The 13868-nt window shown below is 49.8% G+C and overlaps 1 protein-coding gene across 1 annotated transcript; it reads right to left on the bottom strand.

The window, feature by feature from the left end:
- Positions 1-880: 880 nt before the first annotated feature.
- On the bottom strand, positions 881-8371 carry LOC112401708 (peptidoglycan recognition protein 3-like). Its single transcript, XM_024748095.1, is given in 6 exon segments — positions 881-1083; positions 2572-2724; positions 3663-3781; positions 5960-6161; positions 7043-7150; positions 8323-8371. Coding segments are annotated over 6 exon segments (834 nt in total).
- Positions 8372-13868: the final 5497 nt, after the last annotated feature.

Genomic DNA, 13868 nt, shown 5'->3' with positions numbered 1-13868 from the left:
AGTGAGACACAGATGTAGAGAACAAACGTATGGACACCAAGGGGGGAAAGTGGTGGGGGGTGGTGATGGTGGTGTGATGAATTGGGAGATTGGGATTGACATATATACACTAATATGTATAAAATGGATAACTAATAAAAACCTGCTGTATAAAAAAATAAATTAAATTAAATTTTTAAAAAAAGGAACCAAAAAAGAACATGTTTTTTATTTCACTCTATATATTTAAATAGATAAAGTACTGTTGTCCCTACTGTAGAGAGGAGGCAAAAGAGGTCCAGAAAGTAAAGATTCCTGTGTCTATAAATGGAGTTAACAATACCAGAGGTATTGCAGCATTTTAACATCAGAGACAGCAAGTTTGGGGTTGGGCCAGATGGGCGTCGTGGTGAACAGGGTCTGTGTCTCTGGCTGGTTGGAAGAGATTGCATTAAAAAGGCACAGTCCTTCAATGGCCTCCCATAATGGTCTCACACTCTTGCTTTATCACTGTTGTTTTAAGTCTTCTTTTCAGAGTCTTCCCAACCACTCGTGGAGAACACACCCACGGGAGATAACCAACCCTGCTATGCTCTGAAGGATGCTCAGTCCAGGGATTTCCCTGGCAGTCCAGTGGTTAAGATTCCACGTTTCCACTACAGGAGATGTGGGTTCAATCCCTGGTCAGGGAACTAAGATCCCACATGCCATGTGGCGTGGCCAAAAATAAAAAAATAAAAAATGAAGGATGCTCAGTCCAGAAACTTGCACAAATAAAAATATGATGTCTTACATAAAGCACCTGGCACAAAGGAAGAGCTCGGTAAATATTGGCTCCCTCCCTGAGCCTTCCTTCCTACAGCCCTGAAGAAAAGGAGGGTCAAGTTTCCACCAATCCCACTTACTGATATCCGATGTCACAGAAGTTCTGTGTGTCCATGTGATAGGACTGTATATCTCAGACACAGATCCGGCAGTCCATGGATATGTTGCAGGTCGCCCCAATGGTGTGGATGATGATGACATATTTGGCCGGAAGGTTCATTGTAGGACAGTGTGTCTGCCTGGCTTTCCAAGCTGACCTTGTGATGATATTGGGGCAAGCTGTGGTGAGGGGAAAAACCAAGGCGATGGGAATTCACCTGGGCCCACATGTGGACAATCTCACAACTGCAGGCTGGTTACTCCTCAATTTCCCTAACCTCTGACACCCACTGGCACATCCTAACATGTGGGATTCTGGGAAGGTCCTGATAGCAATTGTCTGGGCCAGGTGGCTGGAGCAAGGAGCAGAGGCAAATTCTGCAGGTTCTGATAACAACTGTGGAAACCAGCATTTGAACAGAAGAGAAAGGACTGTTGATCATACAGAGGCATCGCCATTTTATTCAAAAAATAAAGTATACCTACATGCTTGAATATGCATGGCAACTAAATGCAGGTGTGTGTACTTATGTAACAGGGCCAGTATGCAGAAATCAGCTGACTCTCTGAACTTATCACACACATACGGAAATAATTTGAAATCTCTAAAGAACTCTTCAAATGTCAGAGTTATCATTATTGAAGATAGCACCTGTCTGAAAGCAAGAGAAACTTCATTTAGAGATTTACAACTAAGAAAGCTTAATAAAAAGTATCCTTGAGGGCTTCCCTGGTGGCACAGTGGTTGAGAGTCCGCCTGCCGATGCAGGGGGTACGGGTTCATGCCCCAGTCCGGGAGGTTCCCACATGCCGCGAAGCAGCTGGGCCCGTGAGCCATGGTCGCTGAGCCTGCGCGTCTGGAGCCTGTGCTCCGCAACAAGAGAGGCCACAACAGTGAGAGGCCCGCATACCGCAAAAAAAAAAAAAAAAGTATCCTTGAGTCCAAGAAAAGGTCCACTCTAGCAGAGAGTGTTAAACTTCCGAAAGTGCTTATAATTGTACTGGCTTTAGGTTGCTGCTTGTTCATTCCAAAATAGTGCATAATTTTCATTACCCCACTTCTTGGAATATTCATACTCATGTCAGTGTAATCTGTGAATTCAAGTTTTTCTCAGTGCTGTGGTCATATTGAAATTTGGCTTGTTTTTGCATTTAGAAATGTGTCTGTGTATGTGTGTACACGTGTGTGTGACAGAGATTGTGTATGTCTATGTGTATTCATGTAATATACACAAATATGTATATATGTTTACCCCACCCCATTTTCATGCTCTATTCTTCTCCATAGTCCTCATGCCATTTAACATCATACATATTTGACTTTTTGACGTCTTCATTTTCTATCTTTCTCCACTGAAATGTGCAGTTTTCTCTGTTTTGTTCACTGCTGCATCCTCAGTACTTGGAAGAGTGGCTGGTATTCCATAAATATTTGCTAATTGAGTGAAAATGTGTGTACATATATACTTATGTCAAGTATGGTTCCATGGCCACATGGTTCTAGTGGAAAGGAGAGGAGGCCAGCAAGGTGCCCTCTCAGAATTTTCCGGATCTCAGCATGAGATGTTCTTGGTCCAAGAAACCAATGAACACCAGTAAGAAAAAGCATGCCCTACTGTAGTTGGGTGGTAACTGGGAGGAGGGTGAGGCAGGACTGAGGAGCTTTACCTTTCCTGGGCATCAGTGGCTGTTGAGGGACCAAGCAGCTCTCTTCTTTCAAGAGAAGTGGCTGAATATACCTGAGTGACACGTGACCCTTCTTTATGGCATAGAAGATCAGATCCTCTGTGGCTGATAAGGAAGCAGGGCTGGGCCTGCTGCCTGAAAGAGGATGACATGGAGCACAGAACTGTCAGCAAGAAGCTCCAACATGGTCTAGGCCTGGAGGGAAGACAAGATGACCACCTGAGCCTGAATAACTCATGGGTGGGAAGAGCAGAAACTGGCCCAGTAGCCAGGACAGAGGAGCTGAAAGGCAAGGAAGTACTTGCACACAGCTCTTAGAAACTAAGTTGGTGACCTCTTGCAAGTGCCAAACTAAACTTTATCCTCTCCATCTCTAGGTGGGATCACTGGGAGACAGTGAAAGCTACATGCAGAGGGAGGCCCACCTGACCAAGTCAGGAACGCCCCAGCATGGTGAAAAGGGTGACAGTATTTACCTAGTAGCCTCTACAATCAGACATGTGGCCAAGTGCTCTTTACATCCATTAACTCATGTAATCCTCACAGAAAACCTCTGAGATAAATGCTATTACTAGCCCCAGTTGGCAGATAAGGGTCCTGGCAAGTGCCAGTTATTTATCTATTGGCTCTTAATTCCCTTCCTGCTCTGTGCTCTCCTTTGTTCTGCAGGGGGCTGGAAACCTGCAAACTACATTTCCCAGACTTGCTTGCTGGCCACTGCTTGGGTTCTACCAATGGGAGATGCTGGAGGAAGAGAGAAGCCATGTTTTCCTGCCTCTGAAGCCCCAGCCTCAGGGTCAACTTCAGACTCCAGAAGTGATGGCAATAACTGTGAACTCAAGCAGGGTCAGTGGTGGCTTCACCAGTCTCACAGGGGTGCAGACCAGAGAGGAGAACGAGAACCAAAAAATGCATGTCATAGAATCCAAAGGAGAAAAGAACTTCAAGAGAGGGGCCATCATCAAAGAGGACAATATGATGTAGGCTGAAAAGACAAGAGTGTTGAGACAACGGAGCAGAGGAAGAGAGTGTAGACAACTCCCTGGCAGAGGGACAGAGGGGATGACCATTACCTAGCTTATTGCCAAAGAAAGCGAGGCCCAAGGAGACGCTGTTGTAGCCCTGGGCGTGCATGCCGTGGATGTTCCAGCCGACACCTTTGTACACCCTGCCATTGTCCCCAACCAGGAAGCTGCCAGGCAAGGAAACATGATTTAATGGCAAATTCCTGTAACAGGAAACTTCACACCCATCCTCAGAAGGGAAAAGGGTTCTAGAGGCTCAAAAATACTATGCTTCAATGACATGACGGTGGGAGGGAGGGTGATAACGCATTTTAGACTTTCAAGAGATGTGAGAATATATTTTAAATTTTGTTTTGACTTAGTTTACATGTGTTTCCCAGAACCTCACTTTAAAATACTCATTTGGTTCAAAGTGGAATTCACATGTGTGACTCTCAAGAACCTGAGAACATTAGTTTGACATTTTTCAAGGGCATGAGAATTCATTCGTCATGTTTTTAAATTATAGGACCAAGCACTTGAACATTGAAAACAATCAACCTGAATTCAGGGATTCCATTTTTTTTTTTTAAACATCTTTATTGGGGTATAATTGCTTTACAATGGTGTGTTAGTTTCTGCTTTATAAGAAAGTGAATCAGCTATACATATACATATGTTCCCATATGTCTTCCCTCTTGCGTCTCCCTCCCTCCCACTCTCCCCACCCCACCCCTCCAGGCTGTCACAAAGCACCGAGCTAATATCTCAGGGATTCCTTTATGTTAACTTTTTCTTCAGTTTCTCCTTAGGAATTCCTAAGCTCTTCTTTATCACAGAAATTTGTTTAGGATGTTCCTTTTCTCAGTTTATTTTTTGAAGCCAATGTATCTATTTTTTGGTTGTTTTACCTCCTCCTTTCTTTCTTCCTCGTTATAAATTTCTCATCCTCCACTTTCCAGTTACAGTCTTCGAAACTGATGTTTTCACAACTCTTGCCATATTCAGCTCTTAATAAGTCATGAATTTCCACAGCAAGCTGAGCACAGAAAGAACACTTCCCTGAAGTCACCAGAGACCCAGAATGGAGTAGGGCTGACCTCCCACCCTGTGCTGACATTGGTCTGAGGACCAGGTTGGGGCCTCAGGGTGTCCGCCATGTCCCTGGCTTTGCTGGAGTACTTTCAACAGGCTGCTCTGTCCCTGTAGCCTTTGGTCAGTTCAGTGTGAAAATAGCCCCTATGGCTACAGCAGCTGCAAGGTACAAACTGGAGACTCTTACACTGTCACTGCAAAAACCTGACTTCGAGATGCAGTGGCTGAAGTAGACAACACAGCAGTGACAATGGGGGGGCGGTGGGGGCACTAGTGGTAGGGACAGCAGCTGAGCTGTAGTGAACACAGCATCCACAGAGGGTGGACGGGAAGACCCCCCACCCTGGCCCTCAGGGGCTCTGGTGGCTAAAACAGGGGCCTCAAGCTGCTTTTACTTATTTGCAGCTAAAAATAAATCAAGAAGAAAATGTGGGTTATCCTTTCCAAAGTGGATAATTCAGAAAGCATTTATGTTTGTCTTTAGAATTCAGCGGGGAGAGCACCATTCCCTCTCTCTCTCTGTTTTCTTCTACAAATACATATATATTCTGATTCTTGAGGGGGAAAGAGGAGGTTGTGGGCCTCCACTCCACAGATAATCCTCAGACGGGGTACTCAATACACAATGGAAGCATCTCCTTGCCTCACACATTTGCTTTTAACACGGGGCCCTCCTCCTTGCATCCCCAGTGGGATATCTCCTATGGGATCCCAGTCGCACTATGAGGTGGCCCTTCAGGGTACCTGGTACCTCTCGGGGTAAAAGCCCTGTCTGTGTGCAGAAGTGGAACAAGGCAGGACTAGGAGGCAGTCTGGGAATAGTTCTGGGTCCATGCTCCCTCACTGAGTGACTTTGAGCAAATTCTCTAACTTCTCCAGACCACAGCATCCTCACCTGTGACACAGGGGTGGTAATATTTCTCCTGCCCATTCCTCAGAGTGACTGGGAGAGCCTACTTGAGTAATACTTGCAAAGACCTTTGTAAACTGAAATATTCTTCGATCTCCAAGGGGGCGAGTGTACTTATTACAAGACCTCTCTTGCTTCTTTCCGGGAGCTCCCAGAGGCTAAGACCACATCGACATACATGGCTCAGAGCTGTCTTCCTCATGACCCCTGGGGGATTTTGGATTTTGTTTGTTTAGCATTTTTTAATTCATTAGAAAAGCAACATGAATGGGAAATTAAGAAAAACAGAGAAGGGGGAGCAGGAGGTCCTCTCAGAGGGATAACTCGAATGTGGGCTCCGGGGACCCCACCAGCCTCTTACATGTAGGCCACATCGCACCAGCCTGTGTTGTAGACTGAACGGGACTGCAGGCCTCGCAGCTTCCAGCTGCACACATTCTGCTCTTGGCACTCTATCTCTGTAAGCTGGTCCATGATGACACAGGCCACAGGCCGGGTCAGCCGGGCCCTGCAGGTCAGGAATCTCAACCCCCACTCCTTGTGGGAGACAACGGTGGATGCACCTCGTGGGGGGTTCGGGGGGGAACCACAGGCTGGCATGCTAAGGTCCTGCCCGTGTCTGCCACAGGCTGTCCAGGCCACCCTGGGTCCTCTGTGATGGGAGAGGCCCCAGGAGGAGGCCTGCATCACCACAGCCACCCCTTCCCATCTCCATATCCTGTTTAGGGTAAAACGAATCCCCATGCAGACTCCACACTCAGGCTGGGAAGTCAAGTGGCCTTGTTCTCCAAACACTTCCTTCTTGTACTTCCCTGGAGGACTTTGCCTATCCTCATTTCTTCTCTGCCTGCAGAAAGCAGTCCCAGCAGCACCCCCCGCCCAACCCCGGGGTTCTGAGCCTACTTCTCATGAAGCACGTCAGCATGGATGCCTCGGGATGCGTGGTGCCCACCGGCATTTGCCCCGGTGTCTGACTTGCCTTTCATCGGCTGTCCCCTCAGAACATGACTCTCTGAGGAAAGCTCTGCCACTCTCCTCAAACCACTCTCCTCACTCTCCCCGGCAAAGCCCACAGGAAGCCCCATGAACAGTGAGTACGGGTCTCCCTCCTTCAGATGAAAATACACTGTGGGCAGGACCGTGAGAGCCCCACAGAGGACCCAGGACCTCCCCAGCTCTCCCTCACTATCCTTACTTGGGGGCTCCCAGGAGCTCTCTGAGGGATGCAGAGTTTCCACCCTGAGAGCTGGGGACTGGGACCCTTGTCTTTTCTCCCTGGGTTTCATCTCTTTCCTGGAACCCAGCTTTGCCTAAGGACTCAGGACAATCCAGGGGAATAGTTGGGGTTCCACCCCACCCCACCCACCCAGCCCAGCCATAGTGACGTCCTGAGAAATACTTCTGGCCCCCTAAGAAGCCCAAGGCCACCCCCAAACGGCCTCACCACTGCGACCCTTGAGAATGAGCTGTGAGATGCCAACAAACAGGTCCAGAAGCTTCTTTGACAGCCCTCTGGCTTGGGTTTCATTCCAAGACAACTGTGGGGAATCCCCTGGGAAGGAACACTGCACTTGGTGCTGGTCCTCGGAGAACACCTGGACCAGCTCTTAGGCAGAGGCTCCACATCCCCCCTGCCCCCCCAGCCAACAGCCTCTGGGCCTCCCCAAGTCACCTGACTTCCTCTGGGAAACAAAGAAGAGGAAAACCACGGATGCATCTGGCCTCACTCCACCTCTGCCTCTCGCATCTGCCCCAATGAGGCCTTCACTCTCCCCATCCTCCCCAAGCCTCCCTCCATTTCAGACTCAGTGCAGTCTCTCCTGCCTCCTCATCTGAGCAGCTCTGCCTGTCCCAGTTCACTGGTATACAAATTAATAGATCAGAGTGTCATGTACCAAGATGGCCATCATCACGTTAACACGTATTCATATATTAAGCACCTAGTGATCCAGACAAGGTTCTTGAAATACAGAAATTTACAGATCGTTGTGACTGCCCTCACAAACTTGATTTTTTTAGATAGGATTAATGGAGGATTAATCATCACGAACATGCCTCATCCCCCTCTGCCTATTCGGTACCAGAGGTCATGGGGGCAATAGCCACTAGAACCAGCAATGTCACCTATATCACCTCTCACAGGCTGGCTCTGTAATGTACAAAGCATTTTCAAGGGCACTATCAGCTTTGTGGCTTAAAACAACTTTGTGAGATAAGCAAAGCAAATCAACTACTTCCTCTATACAGATGAGAAACTGAGATTCAGAGAGGTTATTTGTCTAAGACGATATGGGTTTTAAGCTGTGGACTTGCATTCCAACCCAGGCTGTCTGACCCCAGAGCTGTGTTGATAGCCACTAGACTCTGCAGCCACCCCAAAATTGTCGGATGACCTTGGGCAAGTCACTGCCACAATGTGGCCTGTTTCTCTGTCTTTAGGATGAGGTTGCTAAGGGTCTCCACCATGGTTCTGAGATTCTGTCCTGTGAAATCATCAGGAACAAATACTTGACCATGACACTGAAGCCAAGGTGTGCTGGGCAGGCTGGAGAGGCTGCTAAGGATGGGAGCCCATCTCAGCAGGGCGTGGGGGCACCTGAGCCAGGCTCTGAAGGGGAACATAGCTCGTGGGGAGGAGTGAGGACACTGGAGAGGATGATTTCCAAATGAAACCAGGCTGGGGCTGATGCCAAAAGCACTTGTGGCCCAGTGAAAGAAACTCACCCCAGGCCCCGAGATCCAGAGCAGAGATGAGAAGAAGCCACAGCAGCATCCTCCTGTGTAAGTAGGTCACCAACAGGGAGAGTGTAGACCACAGCCCTGGGAGAGACACCGACAGTTAGTCCGGCCGTCCTCACCCTTCAAAGAGGGCTCCCACCCCATTACATGGCCCCCGTCTGCCTCCCCGCCAAACCTGTGCACCTCCTGGGGCCAGCACCTGGCGAGGCTTCTCAGGGTCCCCAGCACAGGGTTGACCCTCGGCAGGTGCTCAGTAAAGGTGAGGGTGCTAACACCTCCGTCTAGCCACCTCCCTCACCAGCCTCCTATTACCCTGAGAGCTCTTGGTCCCTCCTAGGAGCCCGGTGCCTCATCTAAGGCCTTCCAACATAGATAATAATTTCTGAAATCCCTGAGTAGCTATTATGAATAAACTATGTGTAGATGTTTTCACCTCTAGTGCTGCAATTTTATATTTAATCCTTATAAAATTCCCATAAGATATTTGTAACCCCATTTTTATAGGTGAGAACACTGAGGCTCAGAGGAGCAAACTACAATAGGGGGAGGGGTGGGCTTCATCCCCAGCGCTATCTGAGTCAGACGTGTGTTAAGACATCCAGTTCGGTCCTCCATCCTGCAAAGATCCCTGACAGATGCTCACCTAACTTCTTCTTGAGTGAGAATAGTAATAAATAATAGCAGCTACCATTTACTGTCACATCCTATTTTCCAAGTATTTGCTGAGGACTTCATAGTTATTCCATTAAGTATCTTCACAATGACCTATGAGACCTGTACTTTTCATCAGGAAACTGGACTTCAGAGAGTTTAAGTCACTTGCCCAAAGTTACCCAATTAGAAGGAGCAGATCTGTCTGACTCCAGAGACTCTGCCTGGAACTTCTCCACAATCAGCTTGAGTTTCTGATGGTGGAGATTCTCAACAAGGATCCAAGAGGTTAAACTTTGGGATTATTGTGGTCCTTTCCAGCTGCAGGAATATTTTCTGCTGTGTCAGGCAGAAATGAGTTGTTTACTTGGGCTCAATTCAAATGAAATACCAATTCCCTGAGATGTCAACCAAAACATCAACTTTTCTCCCAATTATCCTACTGGGAAACTATAGACAGAGATTTGAGATAAAATGGGGCAGATCACTGACCTCCAGAGATTTTATATTATAATCAATAGTTCCCAGATGGAAAATGTGTAGAACCCCAGTTTAAGATGAGCATATAGGAGCTTCCTGGATCAGGACAAGAAATCTCTTGGCCGTTAGCACCCAGGAATCCAGTCATTCGAGAAAACTGTGTCCTGATGACAAACCAGCCAGCCACAGAGGACGGCAGGCACCTGATGAACATGTGGGAAAGTGTTGAGCCTCTCTCATTGGCCAAATGAGAGGCAAGGATTAACTTGCCCAAGTTGGAAGCCCTGTCGGCTGGCCTCCCAGGAAAGAAGCTGGCCTCTTGCAAAGCTACCTAGAAACCAGCAATCAATTCTGGTCAATAGGAGGTTTACACGCTGGCCGCTTGGCCATGGTGCTTCCCCAACCATGAATGATAAGGAGGCGAGTGCAGTCCCAAGCTTGTCACATCATAAGCTGAAATTGCAAGGCTTGATCCCAACCCCTCATTTTACTAGGGCAGGGACTGGTGGGGTCTCCCACCCCCACCTCCAACTGCATACACTGAGCTGGCAGGACAGGCTGCAGCCACAGTTCGGCCACCGTGGCTCACATTGCTATGCATCCTCTGTACTTAAAATGAAGATGAAATATTAGGACAGAAGACAAGTGAGACATAATAGATAGGGATTCCAGGTTAGACAGAAAGGGAAGAAATTGGGTAGAGGTAACCCCAGGATCCAGAGCCTTGGCAAGAAACATCCAGGTGTGGTAGAACCAAACCCATTTAGAACAATTTAGGATAGAGAAAGTGTTCTTACTTGGAGGAAGAATTCAAGAGTGGAGATCAGGGAAACTTTCTCCACTATGTTAACTTTTTAACCTGATAGAGTCCAGTCCCTCCAATAGGTGAGGGCTTCTCAAGAAGACACACACACACACACACACACACACACACACACACACACACTCAGAAATACCTGTGGGTCCCTCGCTGTCCCAGCCCCACAGGTCAGGCTGCAGCTGGCTCACCCCTCATTGGCTGGCAGTGCCTTCCTTTCAGGCTTGGCCTCTGGCCCTGCCCTCCTTCTCCAGCTGCTGCCTCCTCGGCCTTCTCTCTCTCTGGCACTAGAGGGCACTCCCTCCCCGGGAATGGAGACTGGGCCCTGGCTTTCCAGAGAGAAGAGGAAGGCCCGGATCCCTAACCAAATGGGGAGAAGAGGAGGAGGGTGGAGCTCTGAGGCTCTGAGGAGCTCTGTCCACCAACCACAGAATCGAGAGGGACTCGGTGAGACCAGACAGGTGCTGACAGCAGGGGACCCGCCCTGTGAAGAAGCCCCGGGTACTTCCTCCCTGGGAAAGGGTATGGCTGCCCAAGGCTCCCTGAGCTCCTTCCTCATCCCCAGTCCCCAGGAAACCCGGCAAAGCCAGGGGTTGTGCCTGTGGGACCTGAGGGTCACCTCTGGGAACGTCCTGCCTGTGTGGACAGATCTGCTCCAGGAGTTTGAAGGCTGTGGATGGAGGTCGCTCACCAACAGCCCCCCACCCCACTCCTTTCCACTGGCCTCACCAGCAGGGGCAGGATGGGAGCAGAGAAGTAGAAAAGTACATCCCAGGAGGCCGCACACACTGTGTCCTCATCACTAGAACTTACTCCCACCCTGTGGCCAGGGGGCCCATTCACTCACCACCCCTACCTCAGCAGCAAACTGTCACCCACCCAGGAAGCCCCCCACAAACCGAGACTCTCCAGCCCCTCACCCACTCTCAGCTCATCCCCTAACATGCTCCACGGTCTGCAGCTCTGGTCTCCAGAGCCCTTGAATCTTCACAGAGGAAACTCCACATGACCCTTTGCACAAATACAATAGGACAATGTGTCTCCACAGGGACCTGCAGGGGCTCCCACCTCCCAGTGGGTGGGGTAGCCTCCTGAGACCCTAAACGGACCCTTCTGAGGGAGCACCCCCAAATCTGCACGGGTTGCCCTTAGTGGAGCTGCAGAGTCACCCTGAGGCCAGGGGTCCACAGAAAACCTCCCTCAAAGGGCTGCACTGGTTCCACCTGCTCTTCTCACCTGTTGACCCACCCAGGCCCAGGGCTGAGTCTCCCCAAGGAGAAGACTCCACTTCCCACCACCCCTCCTTCCAACTTCTGGCCTTAGTTGGCAGTGCGGGGGCCTGGGTGGTGTCTGGGCACCTATGGATCAAGCCAGGAATAGCCTGCCAGGGTCGGGACCACCACGGTTCAGCCCTGGTCTCAACCCAGGCTTGGGTTAGCCTGGGACCTTGGGGCCCGCCATGACCTTCTGACATGAGGGAACCCACCGCCAACACAGGATCCCCAAAGGATCCTCCCTTCTATATCAAAGCCCTGTCCAGCTGCTCACTCCTGCCAACTGCTCACCCTATTCTCCCCCCACCCATTCACTTTCATCCTGATCAGCACTATATGGTCACAGTCAACATCCCCGCAGAGAGTCACAGGACAACAAACAGACCGGGGGGTATTTCACGCTCACTCGTTTCTTCATTTATTCGTGCACTCCTGCATTTATTAGTTCAACATATTGCTCCATCCTGGGACCACAGAGGTGAGTCAGGCCACATCCCTGGCTCGGGGATCCTCAGCAGAGTGCAGGAGAAAGACCTGAAAGTCAAGAACTTCGGGCAGAGCAGAGGTCATGGCCTTCAGCACACGCCATGCTTCATTGTTAATGTTCTCATTTTCCTTTAAAATTAGTTCACGAGGGAGATTGTTAAAGATGGCGGAAGAGTAAGACGCGGAGATCACCTTCCTCCCCACACATACATCAGAAATACATCTACACGTGGAACAACTCCTACAGAACACCCACTGAACGCTGGCAGAAGACCTCAGACCTCCCAAAAGGCAAGAAACTCCCCACGTACCTGAGTAGGGCAAAAGAAAAAAACAGAGACAAAAGAATAGGGACAGGACCTGCACCAGTGGGAGGTGTGAAGGAGGAAAGGTTTCCACACACTAGGAAGCCCCTTCGCGGGCGCAGGCTGTGGGTGGCGGAGGGGGGGAGCTTCAGAGCCACAGAGGAGAGCGCAGCCACCGGGGTGCGGAGGGCAAAGCAGAGAGATTCTGGCACAGAGGATCGGTGCTGACCAGCACTCACCAGCCCGAGAGGCTTGTCTGTTCACCTGCCGGGGTGGGCGGGGGCTGGGAGCTGAGGCTCGGGCTTCGGAGGTCTGATCCCAGGGAGAGGACTGGGTTGGCGGCGTGAACACAGCCTGGAGGGGTTAGTGCACCACGGCTAGCCGGGAGGGAGTCCGGGGAAAAGTCTGGACCTGCCGAAGAGGCAAGAGACTTTTTCTTCCCTCTTTGTTTCCTGGTGCGCGAGGAGAGGGGATTAAGAGCGCTGCTTAAACGAGCTCCAGAGACGCGCGCGAGCCGCGGCTAAAAGCACGGACCCCAGAGACGGGCATGAGACGCTAAGGCTGCTGCTGAGCCACCAAGAAGCCTGTGAGCAAGCAGAGGTCACTCTCCACAACTCCCTTCCGGGGAGCCTGTGCAGCCCGCCACTGCCAGGGTACCGGGATCCAGGGACAACTTCCCCGGGAGAACGCACGGCACGCCTCAGGCTGGTGCAATGTCGCGATGGCCTCTGACGCCGCAGGCTGCACCACATCCGCACCCCTCCCTCCCCCCGACCTGAGTGAGCCAGAGCCCCCGAATCACCTGCTCCTTTAACCCCGTCCTGTCTGAGCAAAGAACAGACGCCCTCCGGTGACCTACATGCAGAGGTGGGGCCAAATCCAAAGCTGAGCCCCAGAAGCTGTGCGAACAAAGAAGAGAAAGGGAAATTTCTCCCAGCAGCCTCAGGAGCAGCGGATTAAATCTCCACAATCAACTTGATGCACCCTGCATCGGTGGAATACCTGAATAGACAAAGAATCATCCCAAATTGAGGACGTAGACTTTGAGAGCAAGATTTATTATTTTTTCCCCTTTTCCTTTTTGTGAGTGTGTATGTGTATGCTTCTGTGAGAGATTTTGTCTGTATAGCTTTGCTTTCACCATTTCTCCTAGGGTTCTGTCCGTCCGTTCTGTTTCTTTGTTTTACATTAAAAAAAATTTTTTTCTTAATAATTATTTTTTAATTATTTTATTTTATCTTTATTTTATTTTATCCTCTTTCTTTCTTTCTACTTTTTCTCCCCTTTATTCTGAGCTGTGTGGATGAAAGGCTCTTGTTGTTGCAGCTAAGAGTCAGTGCTGTGCCTCTGAGGTGGGAGAGCCAACTTCAGGACACTGGTCCACAAGAGACCTCCCAGCTCCGCGAAATATCAAATGGTGAAAATCTCCCAGAGATCTCCATCTCAACACCAACACCCAGCTTCACTCAACGACCAGCAAGCTACAGTGCTGCCCACCCTATGCCAAACAACTAGCAA

The sequence above is a fragment of the Neophocaena asiaeorientalis genome, unplaced genomic scaffold, assembly GCF_003031525.2.
Source record: "Neophocaena asiaeorientalis asiaeorientalis breed wild unplaced genomic scaffold, Neophocaena_asiaeorientalis_V1.1 scaffold76, whole genome shotgun sequence".
Lineage (NCBI taxonomy): Eukaryota > Metazoa > Chordata > Mammalia > Artiodactyla > Phocoenidae > Neophocaena > Neophocaena asiaeorientalis.
This window is presented reverse-complemented; position numbering and strand designations above follow the sequence as displayed.